The sequence below is a fragment of the Cibotium barometz genome, chromosome 15 (assembly GCF_041138505.1).
Source record: "Cibotium barometz isolate CiBa-2024 chromosome 15, ASM4113850v1, whole genome shotgun sequence".
Classification (NCBI taxonomy): Eukaryota; Viridiplantae; Streptophyta; class Polypodiopsida; order Cyatheales; family Cibotiaceae; genus Cibotium; species Cibotium barometz.
Window position 1 is genome coordinate 23,993,885 of NC_141060.1, and position 14,607 is coordinate 24,008,491.

At 44.6% G+C, this 14,607-nt stretch overlaps 1 protein-coding gene across 5 annotated transcripts in view; it reads right to left on the bottom strand.

Annotated features, from left to right (window-relative positions):
• Positions 1-320: 320 nt before the first annotated feature.
• The window catches only part of LOC147631091 (uncharacterized), a 36,900-nt gene continuing 22,613 nt past the window's right edge, over positions 321-14,607 (bottom strand). For 2 of the 5 annotated variants that reach the window (XR_015267525.1, XM_086809424.1), the window contains one exon: positions 321-774. Coding sequence is in view for 4 of the 5 variants with exons in the window: in XM_086809424.1 (XP_086665550.1) it covers positions 743-774 (32 nt within the window). In the remaining variant the exon portion in view is untranslated. Of the gene's footprint in view, positions 775-10,179; positions 10,677-11,525; positions 11,869-11,994; positions 14,107-14,607 lie in introns of those variants that run through there. The other 3 variants (XM_086809423.1, XM_086809422.1, XM_086809425.1) reach the window with 3 other exon arrangements.

Below are 14,607 nucleotides of genomic sequence, written 5' to 3' on the forward strand. Positions count from 1 at the left end.
TACCAAGATGTAAACACTCGATCTGTTCACTTGTCTACATGTCTTTGAACGATACTCTTTTCTTCCGTGCAAAATCCCATTTTCCTTTGTCTTCGGAGAAGATTGATGTTGGATGACATCTCATGGGAGTATCATGGTGATTTGGAGTGCATAAAATCCAATGCTTTGAAGAGGATGATGTGTTGCGAATTGTGCATCAATCTTGGATGTAATTTTACGTAGAATCACAACCGAAAAATGCCCCTTATACGATAAACAAATCATTTTTTTTTCGGCATGCCCTTGACTGCGTGGCTGTCGCACCCAAAAAAAAAAATCAATTAAACTGAAGCACTTTGATATATTAAATCTCACGTACAATATCATGAAATGTGGATAACCTTGGACCCAAGAATTTACAAGAAGCACCACCTCCCATCACTCATAATAAGTGTCCTTTGCTATATATGACAGCTTCATCATACTAGGGATACACTTCGAATGCCTTCAAAGCCCTTCCATGATAGCATTCCTTGGGAGCAAAGCACATAATTGCTCTTGTTTCAAGTTGTAAAAACCATCATTAGATATCTAAGATAACAAATTGAGAGAGAAATGCCAAAGCTCTTACCACAGATTTAACATAAGCTTAAGACAAAGAAAACTGTTCACACCATATGAGTTCCAAATAGCCCTTTGCCCACGTCAAAAGCTTGAGTTCTTTGTTGGTGTGGCATGCATACACTCAAGCTTTACTTGCAAGTCAAAACGGCTCTACCACATTCGGTAGAAAATCTGCAAACAATTAAAACTTAAGACAAAAAAACAAAACAAAACCGCTATCAAGGTGTTCCCCCCCGTTTAAGGTTTTTAACTCAGCATGCATTTGCATGATCCTTCAATCCTGCAACTTATACATGCATTCAAACCTAGTATATTACAGTACACATAGAAAATGAAAAATGAGGATAGCCGCACTAGGATGCCACATGGACATCTCTGTACAGCAGGTGCAAGTCTTAAGAGTGGTAACTGGCCCTTTGGTGAGCCCTTGTCCGGGACAAGTCAGCCAAGGATCCACTGTAGAGAGTCATGGTCAGGTGTGCATGTAGTCCACACGTCTGTGCAACCCTCAAGATCGATGTAGAGGTGTACCGGTTTATTAGGCTTCTAGCCGGATGCACAAGCACCAATCTAGTTCAGGAGATAGGCTTTGAAGAGTCTTTCTCATGGACAGCCATGTAGGGCTTGTCCAAGGGCCAACCAAGGGTCATCCAGTGGATTGGGCCCAGTCGCCAGCCTTAGGGAGCAATAGGCCAGCTTTCCCTCAGTCAGCCAGCAGCAAGGGCAGCCAATATCACACGTGTGAATAAACTAGCATTTAATACTATTTTCCCTAGTCATGAGCAGGCCGACAGCAGTGGAGAAAACCAACCAGCATATGGATTGCCTATATAAGCAATATTCAGTCTTTTGCATCAATCATCTTATATTCTCTACAACAGCCAAAGTTTAAGGGCTGAGACAGCCAAGGAGCAGCTAAAGGCAAGGTGGAAAGTGAAAATCAAGGGTCATCTTCAGGCTGGAAAGACATCTCAGCCAAGTGAAAATCTCCAAGTCAGTTCAGTCCTGGTTATTTACAGCCAGCAGTCTGTCATTCTATTCATTTAATAAAGCAAATACACCATACCTAGTGGAGGCCCTTGAGGGTATTTGGGACCCAAAATTGTATTGTCTCTCTTCTCTCTCTACACTCTTATTCTCATTACATTGTGCTATGCATCGTCAAGAACAAAGGGCTGAAAGTTATTTATCAAAGTATAATCCTTGTCTATAAGCTTCCGCGTGTTACAGTGGTGTCAGAGCTTTGCCTTTTGGTGAAGAAATTCAGCCAAGAAAAAAAGAAAAAAAAATCGCTTGTGTAGATGCGGGAAGCACTCCTCATTCCAATGGGACTCCTGTCCCTCAAAGGACGGTTGGTTTTCAGCCTCCAAAATGCAACTGAAAATGTCTCCAACACGTATTGTTTGCGGTCAGGAAGAACCTTGACTACTCCCACTATGGCAACCTCTGATGATGAGAGAGAACAACAGATCCAGGAAGGGACTGTCACTTCTATAGCAATGGCAACACTACTCTCATTGGGGACTAGATACAAGCGAGATGTTCCAAAATTTCATGAATCTCATGAAGCAACAAGGAGATTAATTGCTTCAGTAGAAAGCCATGATCTAGGCACTAGAGAAGCAATTACCTCTTCCTGCCTCTTCTTCCCCCATTACTCTTTCCCCCCTCTCTCCACTTCTCACCCAAATCCCTATCCCAATTCCTGTGTGAGAACTTCTCAGCCTATTATTGATTTATAAGACATGATTAAAGACATAACACAGAAAGTAAGAAGCTCAGAGCAGAAAGCTCTATGTTGTTGCATTGAGACACAAGGCCTTGTTAAATAGGGCCTTTTCTTGTTGATTTGCGATTGGCTTTTCGCAAGCACCAAAACTGGCCATCGAAAGGTTCAAAAACCAAGGCCTAGTTACATTTTATAAGGTGGAGTGTTCACCCACACACACCCAAACTTTTAAGTCATTTGTATAAAAGGACTTGTATCATTTACGAAGGCTTGTAGTATTTTAAAATAAAATAATAATAAAGCATGGCTGGCCGCGTATGTCTTGCCATTGTCTCCAGCAAGGTGATCGACGTGGGTGAGGGAAGATTGCAAGCTAGCGTTGGACTCGGACATCTTCGTAGGCCACCGGCTGGCTTGCTCTCTCTCGTGCACCGACTGGATTTTCTCACACTCACCGACAGGCTGAAGCATTGGAAACTCTCCCTCTCTCACAAGTGGCGAAAAGCGTTTGATGCTCTCTCGCAGGAGGCTTGAAGCATTCGAAATTCTCTCTCTTTCTCGCACGCAAGCAAATTGAAGCATTCGATGCTTTCTCTCTCTTTCGTCCAGCCAGTGGACTGAAGGAAGGCCTGGCTGCACCTTAGAGGAAAGAGATAGTTGGTTCCCACACATAGTCCTCAGAGTACTCATCTCTCTCCCTCGGCACAGGGCTGGATACATTATGGTACTCTAGGTAGATATCTTCATCCACCCTCTCACTACAGCAAGGCTGCATACAGGGTGACACGGCAGGCCAACATCTTCAATTCCTTTCTCACACACAAGGTTTGCATACAGGGAAGAGTGGCCATTTGTCAATAACATCTTCTCACACACAAGTTGTTGGTGAACCTCTCTGTAACAAAGGTGTGGGACTTGCTGAAGCTCTTCCTTGAGTTCTTTTCTTGATACTGATGGCAAGTGTCTAGAGTGAAGCCACACAAAAGTGAGGAGAAGAGGGAGAGATGATAATTGGCAAGATGATCAACAAGATTAAGGGATTTGTGGGAGTACAAGATATAGTGGAAAGCATGAATTCATTATACAAGTAGGTCCTTTTTATAGGAGAGACCTCATTACATATTCTAAGCATATGCTAGATGTGATGCCACCACATATGCTAAATAAGATTCCACCACATATTCTAAGTATGATGCCACCACATATGCCAAATATGATGCCACCACATATGCCTTTTAAGAGGCTGCTCCTACACAAGAGACTTATACAAACTAGCGGTTGTTCACACACATTGGAACCGCTTTATTTAAGGCTTACATTCAGTGCTAGTTTACTCAACCACCTAGCACTTGTTTATTCCCACATTAATCACTATTAATATTTATCGTCCCCCCCCCCCCCCCCCCCCCCCCCCCCCCCCCCCATAGTGATAATGTGGCTAGAAGGCTCAATCATCTTGGACTAGGTTTACTTTATCTTCTCGCTACTGCTTCTTATCATCGGAGGTAGAAGAAGCGGAATCTGCAGAGCTTCATCAGCTTTCAGCTTTGCGAGGTCTTGGCTTGTGGCAGTAGTGAGACTTTCCTTTCTTCTTCTTGGTGTCACCCTGGGACGAGTCCACTTTGTCTTTGTCCTTGGAGAAGTAGGCTAGGTCTCCTTTGCTTGCATCACCCCTGGATCTGTTCTTCCTTGTCTGCTCCTCTTGGAGAAGTAATCCAAACAACTCCTCGAAGGATATAGGATTGCCTCCTCCTCTCATAGAGTAGTTCAGAGAAGTATGGGAACTTAGATAGGACTTACGTAAGGAGTTAAGAATGGTGGTGATCAATTTCCTGTTATCAACTACCTCATCTATATTCAGCAGCTGTTCTTTAAGGTCTGTTACCTTGGTAAGATGATCTGAAATGGAATCACCTTCGTCCATGGTCAGGTCATCCAGCTCCCGCATCAAGTACATGACTCGTGCTTCATTATAGGACTGGAACATGGTCTCGAGGACCACCCAAGCAGCCCTTGCAGAGCTGCAAGATCGGATGTGAGGTACAATCGAGCGCTTGACTGATCATGGGCATTGCTTGAGCATTGCGGGCAACCCACCATCTTTGGTCCTTCACTGGGTCCAGGAGGCGGTGCTGCAATGCCTGACACAACTTGTGCCATAGTCTAAGTCGCCCTTGATGTCGAGGCGCCAAGAGTTGGTGCAACAAGACGAGGCTCTTGCTCCGTGACAATCTCCCATAGCCCCTTGGCAATTAAGAGATTCTTAAGCATGAAACTCCATAACGAGTAGTTGGGACCATCAAGTCGATCTTTGGTTGTCATGAAGGCACCGAATCCAGAAAGCTCATTGGAAGTGGCTCTTTGCGACATCGTCACAATAGTACGAGATTTTCCAAATCTGGAGAGAGAACTAGGAACAATAAGCCCCCCCTTGATGTGACCTCTTGGAAAAATACAAGAAAAAGAGAGTTACGGGAGTGTGCACACAAGGCATCGGGATATTTCGAGATTGAAGGTGCAATTGCGGAAGTATACCAAAAACAGGGTGCATACTTGAAAGTGTAAACACAAGACTCCGACAGCAGTGCACAGGAACAAGAGTGCCTATGATGCTTCCACCTTAGAAAAACTCCCCTAATGAACAAGAATCCCCAAATATACAGCACAAAGGCTTTGTATTCGACAATAACGAAGGTACAAGAAGAAAGTCCCAAACCTCTGTGAGAAAGATGCTATCGATCACTCTCTCTCCTCTTTCTCCCAAATAGAGCAGGCTGAGCTTGGAAGTGGAGAGCAAGACCAAGATGGAGCTAGAGATGTGGGCTGGATAGCGAGCTAAGGCCCTTGCAAAGCAGGTGGAGGCGACAGAACCGTGTGCAGGCAGCCGAGGCGGCGGAATCGGGCACAGCTGAGTACCCGAACTACACGCTGGTAGCTGAGACAGCGGCGGACGGAAACGCGGAGGTGGCTCGCTACAGTGGCTCCGCCCAACTGGCCAGTGGAGGTGGTGCGCTGGGCACTAGCGTCACCCGGTTGGCCGGCGGCGGAGTTGGGTGACGCCTAGCTCTGAGATGGCGGCTGGATATAGGCGCAAAGCTCCACGGGCTATAAAGCAGTGGCTCTGATACCAATTAATGGCAAGTGTCTAGAGTGCAGCCACACAAAAGTGAGGAGAAGAGGGAGAGATAATAATTGACAAGATGATCAACAAGATTAAGGGATTTGTGGGAGTACAAGATGTAGTGGAAAGCATGAATTCACTATACAAGTAGGTCCTTTTTATAGGAGAGACCTCATTACATATTCTAAGCATATGCTAGATGTAATGCCACCACATATGCTAAATAAGATTCCACCACATATTCCAAGTAAGATGCCACCACATATGTCTTTTAAGAGGCTACTCCTACACAAGAGACTTAAACTAACTAGCGGTTGTTCACACACATTGGAACCACTTTATTTAAGGCTTACATTCAGTGCTAGTTTACTCAACCACCTAGCACTTATTTATTCCCACATTAATCATTAATATTTAACAGACACAAGTACTTTGAAGAAGTATCGAAGAGAAGGTATGTGCACTGTAATTGATGTTGCAACAAATGATTCTATTTGAGATTGAAGACCAAGTGACTAAGACTCTCTAGGTGCAACCGGTCTAGTGTGAGACTAGGAAGGTTTGTGAGATCCACATTGCTGACTATGTGAGACTGGACCTTTCCATGAGATCCACACTTGCCTAGTGTACAGCTCGAAGCAACCCTTGCCTTGGGCTTGGGCGGAGGATTTGTTTTATACTTGGAAGAGCATCCTCTACATGTATCTGTAAATACTCCCTGTAATAAAGTTTTATTTATGGGGGGGGGAGGGGGAACGGCCCATTCCGGACTCATTGTGTTGTCAACTTCTCCAAATTTTTTAAACTCATTAAGTTGAGTGTCGGTGAGTGTGGTTGTATTGGTAAAGCTATCTGTACTTAGTGTCTTCCTTGGTAAAATACTAATCAAGTTTCAAGGAGTAGCTCCACAATAAGGTTGCTAATTGAAGATGGATGACCGTTCACCCTCTCATGTGAGTACTTCTCAAGGGAGACACCTAAGGTTCAATTGGAATTTGACCATGGGGAAGCTCTTAGACTAAAAGAGAAGGAAGGGGAAGAACTTTGAGCCCGGCTTTGCATGGAAGAAGAAATGCTTGAGAAGAGCAAAGCTGATTCGGAAGCTAGACGGGTTGAAAAAGGTAAACAAGTTCTTGACACTTCTCATGTAGAGCAAGAGTCTTCTCTATTTGTGGATTTTGCAACTTAATTGCAGGTAAACCCCAAAGATTTAGCCCTTTCCTACCTCATAAGGAAAAGTGAAGTGGTTTTGGGAAAAGATGCCAACCTTGTATTTGTGAAACCTCTTCGAGATAAGCAAGGAAGTGGGGCTGCCCGGACAGCTCATACACATGCACAAGAGGACACTCCCACTCTATTTGTGCATTCACCAGCACCACGGGTGGTACCTTTGCCTAGATTTCTTTTTGGTGGACCTCATGGAGGCATGCAAATGCAGAAAGAGAGTCATGGTGACGCACAGCCCAAAGCATATGCAGGAAAGCCTATGCATGGAACCCCAAAAGCCACATTTATGCATGATAAAGGCAAGGTGCCTAATGTAAATGCTAAGAAGAACAAAGGGGAAATGTGTGCTGGTAATGCAGGGCCTAAGGATGCAGGCAAAGGGAAAGGAAAGCTGGATGTATGTATTATGGGAGATGCCTTATCCAAGGACTCCACCCCTAAGCATCAAGGGAGTGTAGAGTTTAAAACACGTAATAAACCGGTAATAAACCGGTAAAATTTGATGATTATCATGGGGATTTGCATGTAGACAGGGCATTGGCTTTTATATCTCAATTTGAGATAGCCATTATGGAAGAAGACTATACAGAGAAGTCAAAGCTTCGACAAGTGGGTCATCATCTTAAAGGAACTGCAAGTTCTTGTTAGTTAGCCGAAAAGCTTTTGGGCATTGCACCGAAGACTTGGACAAAATTTAAAGAGACCTTCCGCAAGCAGTTTCTACCTCCCCATTTCGAGAGAGATATCATTAAGGAGTGGGATTCACTTGGGCAAAAAGAACATGAAAAGGTACAATCATATCATGCACGCTTTTGGAAAGTTTCCCTCAAAGTTTTACGTTTTCTACATATCTCTAAGGCAGTGAAGCTAAGAAGGTTTGAAGCTAGCTTACATCCCATCATTCAAGACAGCCTAGACCTCTATCCTCGTGCTGATTTTCAGGAGGTATTTGCTTCAGCCATGGCAGCTGAAAAAGTGCATGTGAACCATCTCACAGAAAGGATAAATGCATGTTTGGGTAAGGACCATAAAGTTAGTCTGAAATTGCACAAGTCAGGACAGCAAAAGAAGCCCGAATTTCGTGATGCAAAGGGGCAAAAAAGGGCTGCAAATGCTGAATCAAATCAGCCCCCTAAAAAGAAGGAAAAAAGGGACAATCAGGGCCTTTTTAGGCAGGACAAAATTGAATATATGGAGGAGGGTAAGTGTTTCAAATGTGGCAGTAAAGAGCATGTGCTTAGACATTGCCCAAAGTGGAAAGTGAGAAGGAAAAGAAGCCGCAAGTTAATACTATACCGGATGTACACGGGAAGACTTCTCATGCTCCAGTTGAGAGACACTTATTTAAAGCATGGGGTCAACTCAAGGATCAGCCTGCCCTCTTCATGTTTGACAACTGCTCCACAGACAACTTCATCTCATCTCAAATGGCTGCTTCTTTGGGCCTTAGCATGGATGATATGGGAATAGAGATTGATGCATGTTCCGCATTTGCAGATAAGACCGTGAAGGTCACCCCTGTGATTGGGAAACTTCACATTCATATACAGGTTTATGTGGATCATGAGGACTTTTTGATTGCTCCATTGTAGGGAGAGATGTGATGTGTTATTGGGAATGCCTTGGCATGCACGTTTGAATTCAAAGCCGGATTATAAGAATAAGAAGATAGTGATAACTCACAAGCATAAGAAGCATATCATTGATGCGAGTAGCTGGGGACACTATTCCAGTTGTATCAAAAGAGCAAAACATAATAATGAACATGTGGATGCTCTAGATGAAAGCAGGCTGAATTTTCTTCGTGGGTTTAGTGATTGCTTTGCAGAGTCTTTACTGACTAGCATGCCACCCCCTAGACGTGAAGATCATATCATTGATCTCATACCTCCTCCCAATAGGCCGGCTTACAAAGTGACTACTAACCAACGGGAAGAGATCATGACACGGGTGAATGAGCTCTTAGAAAAGGTTCTTATTTGACCTAGTTCATCTCCTTATTGCTCTCCTGTTCTCCTTACTCAAAAGAAGGATGGTTCTTTCAGGATGCGTGTTGATTATAGGACTCTTAACAAAATAACCATTAAGAACCGTTTTCCTATTCCCCGCATTGATGATATCTTGGATTGATTGCAAGGAGCTTCATGCTTTAGTAGGATAGGCTTAAAGAGTGGATATTATCAAGTCAGAGTTGTACCTTAGGATGTGCATAAGACTACTTTTCGTACTTCATTTGGGCTTTATGAGTATTTGGTCATGCCTGTTGATCTTACCATTGCTCCAGCTACATTTAACAGGCTTATGAATAGCATCTTCCGAGAACACCGCAAGTTTACTGGCACATTGTTCTCCCGAAATGACCAAGAACATATCAAACACCTGACCATTGTGTTTGAAGAATTAAGGAAACACCAACTCTTCATAAATGCTAAGAAGAGTGAATTTTTCCTTTCTGAGATCCATTATTTGGGTCATATTGTTTCTAAAGATGGAGTACGTATGGATCCAGAGAACGTTCAAGTTGTAATAAATTGGCCTCAACCCAAGTATGTACATGAAGTACGAAGTTTTCTTGGTTTACGCTCATATTACAGGAGATTCATAAAACATTTTGCTTATAAGGCATCGTCCTTGCATGCTTTAACTAAAAAGAAGGCTACATTCATTCGAGAAGTCCAATGCTTTTATAGCACTCACAGGACCTGTGCTTATTGTGCCTGATCTACATAAGCCTTTCTCAGTTGAATGTGATGCATCGGGAGAATGTATTGGAGCTGTCCTTAATCAAGAGAGGGACATGCAGTAACCTATGAGAGCAGGCGTTTGCAAGGTGCCAAGAAGCATATGAGCAAGAACTCATGGCTGTAACTCATGCTCTAAAGGTATGGAAACACTGCCTATTAGGAGCTGAATTTACAATAAAGATAGATCATCAAAGTTTGAGATTCTTTCTTACTCAAACAAAGCTTTCTGAGAAGCATATGCAGATGGCCAACTTTCTTTCCATGTTTCATTTTCAGATCATTCATACCCCTTGAAAGAAGAATGTAGTTGCCGACATGCTCTCACGAAAGCCATATGTAGCCAAGGAAGTTTCAAACGTATGAAACGGTACAAGTTTAAAACATGGTATAGAACGTTGCCGACTAATAAAGTACGTAAAAAACGTTACGTACTTTTTAATGTTAAAATCATACGTGTGTGTGTGTGTGTGTGTGTGTGTGTCTGTGTGTGTGTGTGAGACGTGTGTGTGTCTGTGTGTGATTGGTCAAGAAAGCTCAAAGTCTAGACTCTATATCTAATATCCTTTGATAGACAGGAAGTGATGTGTCAACACATATCACATTCTAGCGTTTCGCCCATCTAAGAATTTCAAATGTAGCACTCACAACATAAACAATGTCTAGACATACCCAAATACATCATGATTGGAATTTGACAATTCAAGTAGATAGTACTACACAGGGAAAAAACCTCTCCTAAAGAGAGTAAAAAGTACCTCGGTCAACCTATGCTGCAAAAGCGTGCCGATCACTCATCAGCATCTAAACCCGAGGATGAAGATGAATCAGACGGTATATCTCCATCTGTTAACACATTTCCATCCGAATCGTACTCAAGCTCGGCGATGGATGATACACCTGGACAAAAATCAATAGGACGTGTAGATGTCCCAATATCCTATGGAGGTGAAACCTCGTGGTCGCCTGCTATAGATGCCTCCGCATGGTCGGCTGCAGATCCTCGACCTCCTCATCCTCGTCGAGTTCCTCGTTTAGAGGCTCGCTTGCCACGTACGCGGGACTGGATATGGTCGTCTCCTGTAGTAACCCCAACAAGCTCAATACCATAGGTCCTAGACCGAGCTCATGTAACCCTTCAATCAATGCTCTCAAGCTCTTTATGCAACATCCGAACGATCTCTTCTTGCTCATCTCTCATTGTCATTTGTAGCTCACCTTCTGTATCGATGTGCTCTAATAATAGGGGATCAACCTAGCAACAAGAGACAAGACAAAGAATCAATAGACAACACGTGACATTTCATGACTCACAAGACTAATAGCTATAGCTCCTAACTACCGGCACGGGATGATCGAGTTTCTTGATATTTCACACTAGTCGAAGGTTTGCTTGACAATAAACCAAGCGCTCCATTTGACGAGTACTTAACCTATTGTGTAACTTTGTGTGAATCAAGGAGTATGCACTCCAATTACGTTCGCACGCACTAGCGGAGCAGTCCTACAAGGTTTTTGATATTTAATATCAAGTGTGACATGTGAGAGATTGAACGTAGTAACCTTAGGCTAACTAAACTTCACTTAATGATGCTTTAAGAGATAAGACAAATAGTGTCAATGCAATGCAATGCAATGCAGCTATATTAGATGAATGGGTTACAATGAGATCTAAATAGATCTATGATGCTGTCCTAGATGAAGATCCTTCTCGGGATGAGAGGAATAGGCTGAATGCTGATGATGAGGACTGTTCCTTGCTCCAATGCTAAGATCCACCCTTCGATGCCGGCTTCCCTCTATGTAGGAGAGGTAGGAGATGATGAACTAGGTGCTGAGTATATGCTGAATATGCTGGCTGTATGCTGAATACTGAATGCGGGATGCTGAACTCCTCTATACAAGCCCCAAACATTGATGCTCAGGCTGTGAATGCCTGGAAAATATATGGATTAATGCTTGAATGTCCTATTTAATGTTTATGGATCCTTAATGATGCCATGCCACCTGTACACCTAATGGGTGTGCACGTGACATCAAGCATGACTCATGACTTTAAACCGCGGCATGCAACTTTGGAGGAAGAAACACAACAAACATTTACCTGAGAGAGGACGCGAATGGCTACTTGTTGCAAATGGGGCGTATTGTATCCATATGTGAGCCACCAATCAATTGGAGCCTTCATCTCCTCTTCCTTCAAAGAGGATGTCCTACTAAAAGATGCACCCAAACTATGAATGTAAGAGACCATTTGCTTGTTGATAGCCACATGATTCTCTTCAGTGTAGGACGTCTCTAAGTAGAGGTCTCTTGCTGTCAGGAGCTCTGGATTATTTGTGGCATCATCTTTGCGGTACAGCGGGTGCAGCAAAGCTGCTATTCCATGAATAGGTCGTGCCATCAGTGCCCATTGCATGTGGATTATGTGTGAAATCTCTTGAATTCTGGGGAGACCAAGACAAAAAAAAAAAAAAAACAAAGTGACCACATTACACAAAGTGGCCACATTACACAGAGTAAAAGATCAATGAAAAATCTTAATGGGAGATTTAAACTTTATGTGTGGCTACCTCTCAATGGAAACGGCTTTGAATTGCTCTATCTCAAGCCGCATCTTCCTAAATTTATGATAAAGCAATCCCATGGTGGATCCCTCCATATCTGTCATGCGCAGTAGAAAAAAGAGTGGCTTCAAAATCTTTACTATCCTTGCCATCTCAATCTTGTGCCGAATATATTTGATAGGCTCTGAAGTGACCCATGACCTTTCCGCTTTCCATGCACTATCAACCACACATGCTTGGAGAGGATCCTGCAGTCTCAACAACCTATCCAAGACTATGTATGCATAAGCAAAGCGAGTCTTGGAAGGTCACCCCATGTCAAGCTGAGGACTCTTGCAGTGGAAGAGGGCGAGTGCTTTGTGCTTTTTGCGGAAAAATGTAGTAATGTGATTTGCGTCCGCCAAGACAAGCTGCACCCATGACAGCTTCCCCACATCTTCCATCAGTAAATCAAGGCAATGCGCAGCACATGGGAGTACACACTATAGTAGGGAACTCTGCCTCAACCAACTCTCCCATCCTCTTGCAATTAGACGCATTATCTGTAACAACCTGCACAACATTTTCTAGTCCCACGTCTATGATTGCCTTATGTATATGCTGAAAAATAAAGTCACTTGAAATAGACTCTCCCGCCTTCCCTGCATCCAAGGCACGTAGAAAGTATGTGCCAAAACAAGAAGACACCAATATGTCAATCATATGATGCCTTCTTATATCAGCCCAACCATCTGATAATATGGTGCTCCCAAATTTTCTCCAGCTATCGCATATTGACTGCAATGCAACATCAATCCTAGCCCTCTCCTCATCAAACATCCTTGCATCTAGTTATAATCGACCCCCAATCAACCCTCAAACGGACCTACAGCTGAAATCATAGTGACATGGGACGGGGGGAACGGACCCTAGGGACGGGGAACGCCTGGGACGGGGGCGGGACGTCCGCGGGACGGAGGGACGGGGACGGAAGCCAGACAGCGAAACGGGGACGCCGGGAACGCGTTCCGGGAACGTTCCGGGAACGGCGTTCCCTGTCCGTACGGGGACGGTCAAACTGACCGTTGGCGGCAGTTTTTGACCGTTGGCGGGGCTTCAACGGCTGTCTCTCCTAGCCGTTTGGTGATGCGCAACTCCTCCTCAAGGCTCAAGCTCTCCCACATGGCTCCCCATCTTCTATATAAGAGACCTCCATGCTCTCCTCAAGCCATCTCCTCTCCAAGCTCTCCCTCTCCAAGACCCAAGGCTCAAGGCTCAAGGCTCAAGCTCTCCCTCTCCAAGCTCTCCTTCTCCAACATCCAAGCTCTCCCTCTCCAAGCTCACCCTCTTCAAGCTCTCCTTCTCCAACATCCAAGCTCTCCCTCTCCAAGCTCACCCTCTCCATTGTCCAAGCTCTCCTTCTCCAACATCTCCATCCCAATTCTCCATCTTGACTCTTTCTCAAGCTCTACCATCCATCTCAAGCTCTACTCTAGTCTCTATCACTATGGCATCCTCTTCTCAAACCCCTTCCTCTCCTCAACCCGGGTCCGCCGCCGCCTCCACCACTTCAACACCCGCTCCATCACGAAGAAGGAGGCCCGCCGTACATCGATGGAGTTGGTGGGATGAGGTAGAGTGCTCGCAATACGGTCAAGGGGGTGGTTCAAGACCATGGGTATGTAAGCTTTGCGGCTACAAGCGAACCGGCGGTGCCCACAAAGTGCGTGCTCACTTCTTGCATGAGCCCGGCAACGAAGTGCAATTTTGCAAGGAGATTTCGGCCGAGAAGAAGAAGGAGCTCCTTGAAAAGCTTGTGGTTTATGAGGCGGCCGAGTTGGCAAAACGCAATCCTCAAGTGGCCGTCGATCCCACATCCTTTGTGAGGACATCAACGCCGCATGTACCTCGTTCATCAAGAGAGGCATCCGCTTCCCGGGGACGCCAAAGTACTCTTGATGAGAATTGGAACCCTCAATTGAAAGAGGAGGTGGACATGGCGGTGGCACGATTCTTCTTTCATGACCACATAGCATTTCGGGCGGCACAGTAAGTCCTTGGCACTATGCTCATGTACTATTCAAAATTCAAATATCATGCTCTAAAATTTAAAGACTAAAACTTAAAAGACTAAATGATGGTAAAAATCTGAATTTTGTTTGTGTTTTGCATATGGTGTTTTGGATAGATCTCCATACTTTCGGGCCATGTGCAAATTGATAGCGGAGTATGGACCCTCTTATGTTCCCCCCTCTTCGGAGACCATCCGCACCTCTCTCCTTGACAAGGAGAAGGCAAGCGTGGAGGTGGCGGCCAACCACATAAAAGAGCAATGGGCTGAAAATGGTGTTACCCTCGTCGTTGATGGGTGGAGTGACACTAGAAAGCGCTCCATCCATGGAGTTGTTGCCTACTCACGAGGGGAGACATACTTTGTCGACTCCCATGATGCTTCCGGGACGGGGAAGAGTGCCGAGATACTTGCTGCGGAGTGGGCAACAACACTAGAGACGGTGGGGGCGGAGAATGTCATTGCCATATGTGCGGATGGAGAACCGGCAAATAGGGCGGCGGGGACAATTCTCCAAGCAACTTATCCTCGCATCACCGTGTGCTTTTGCATGGCCCATTGCCTCAACA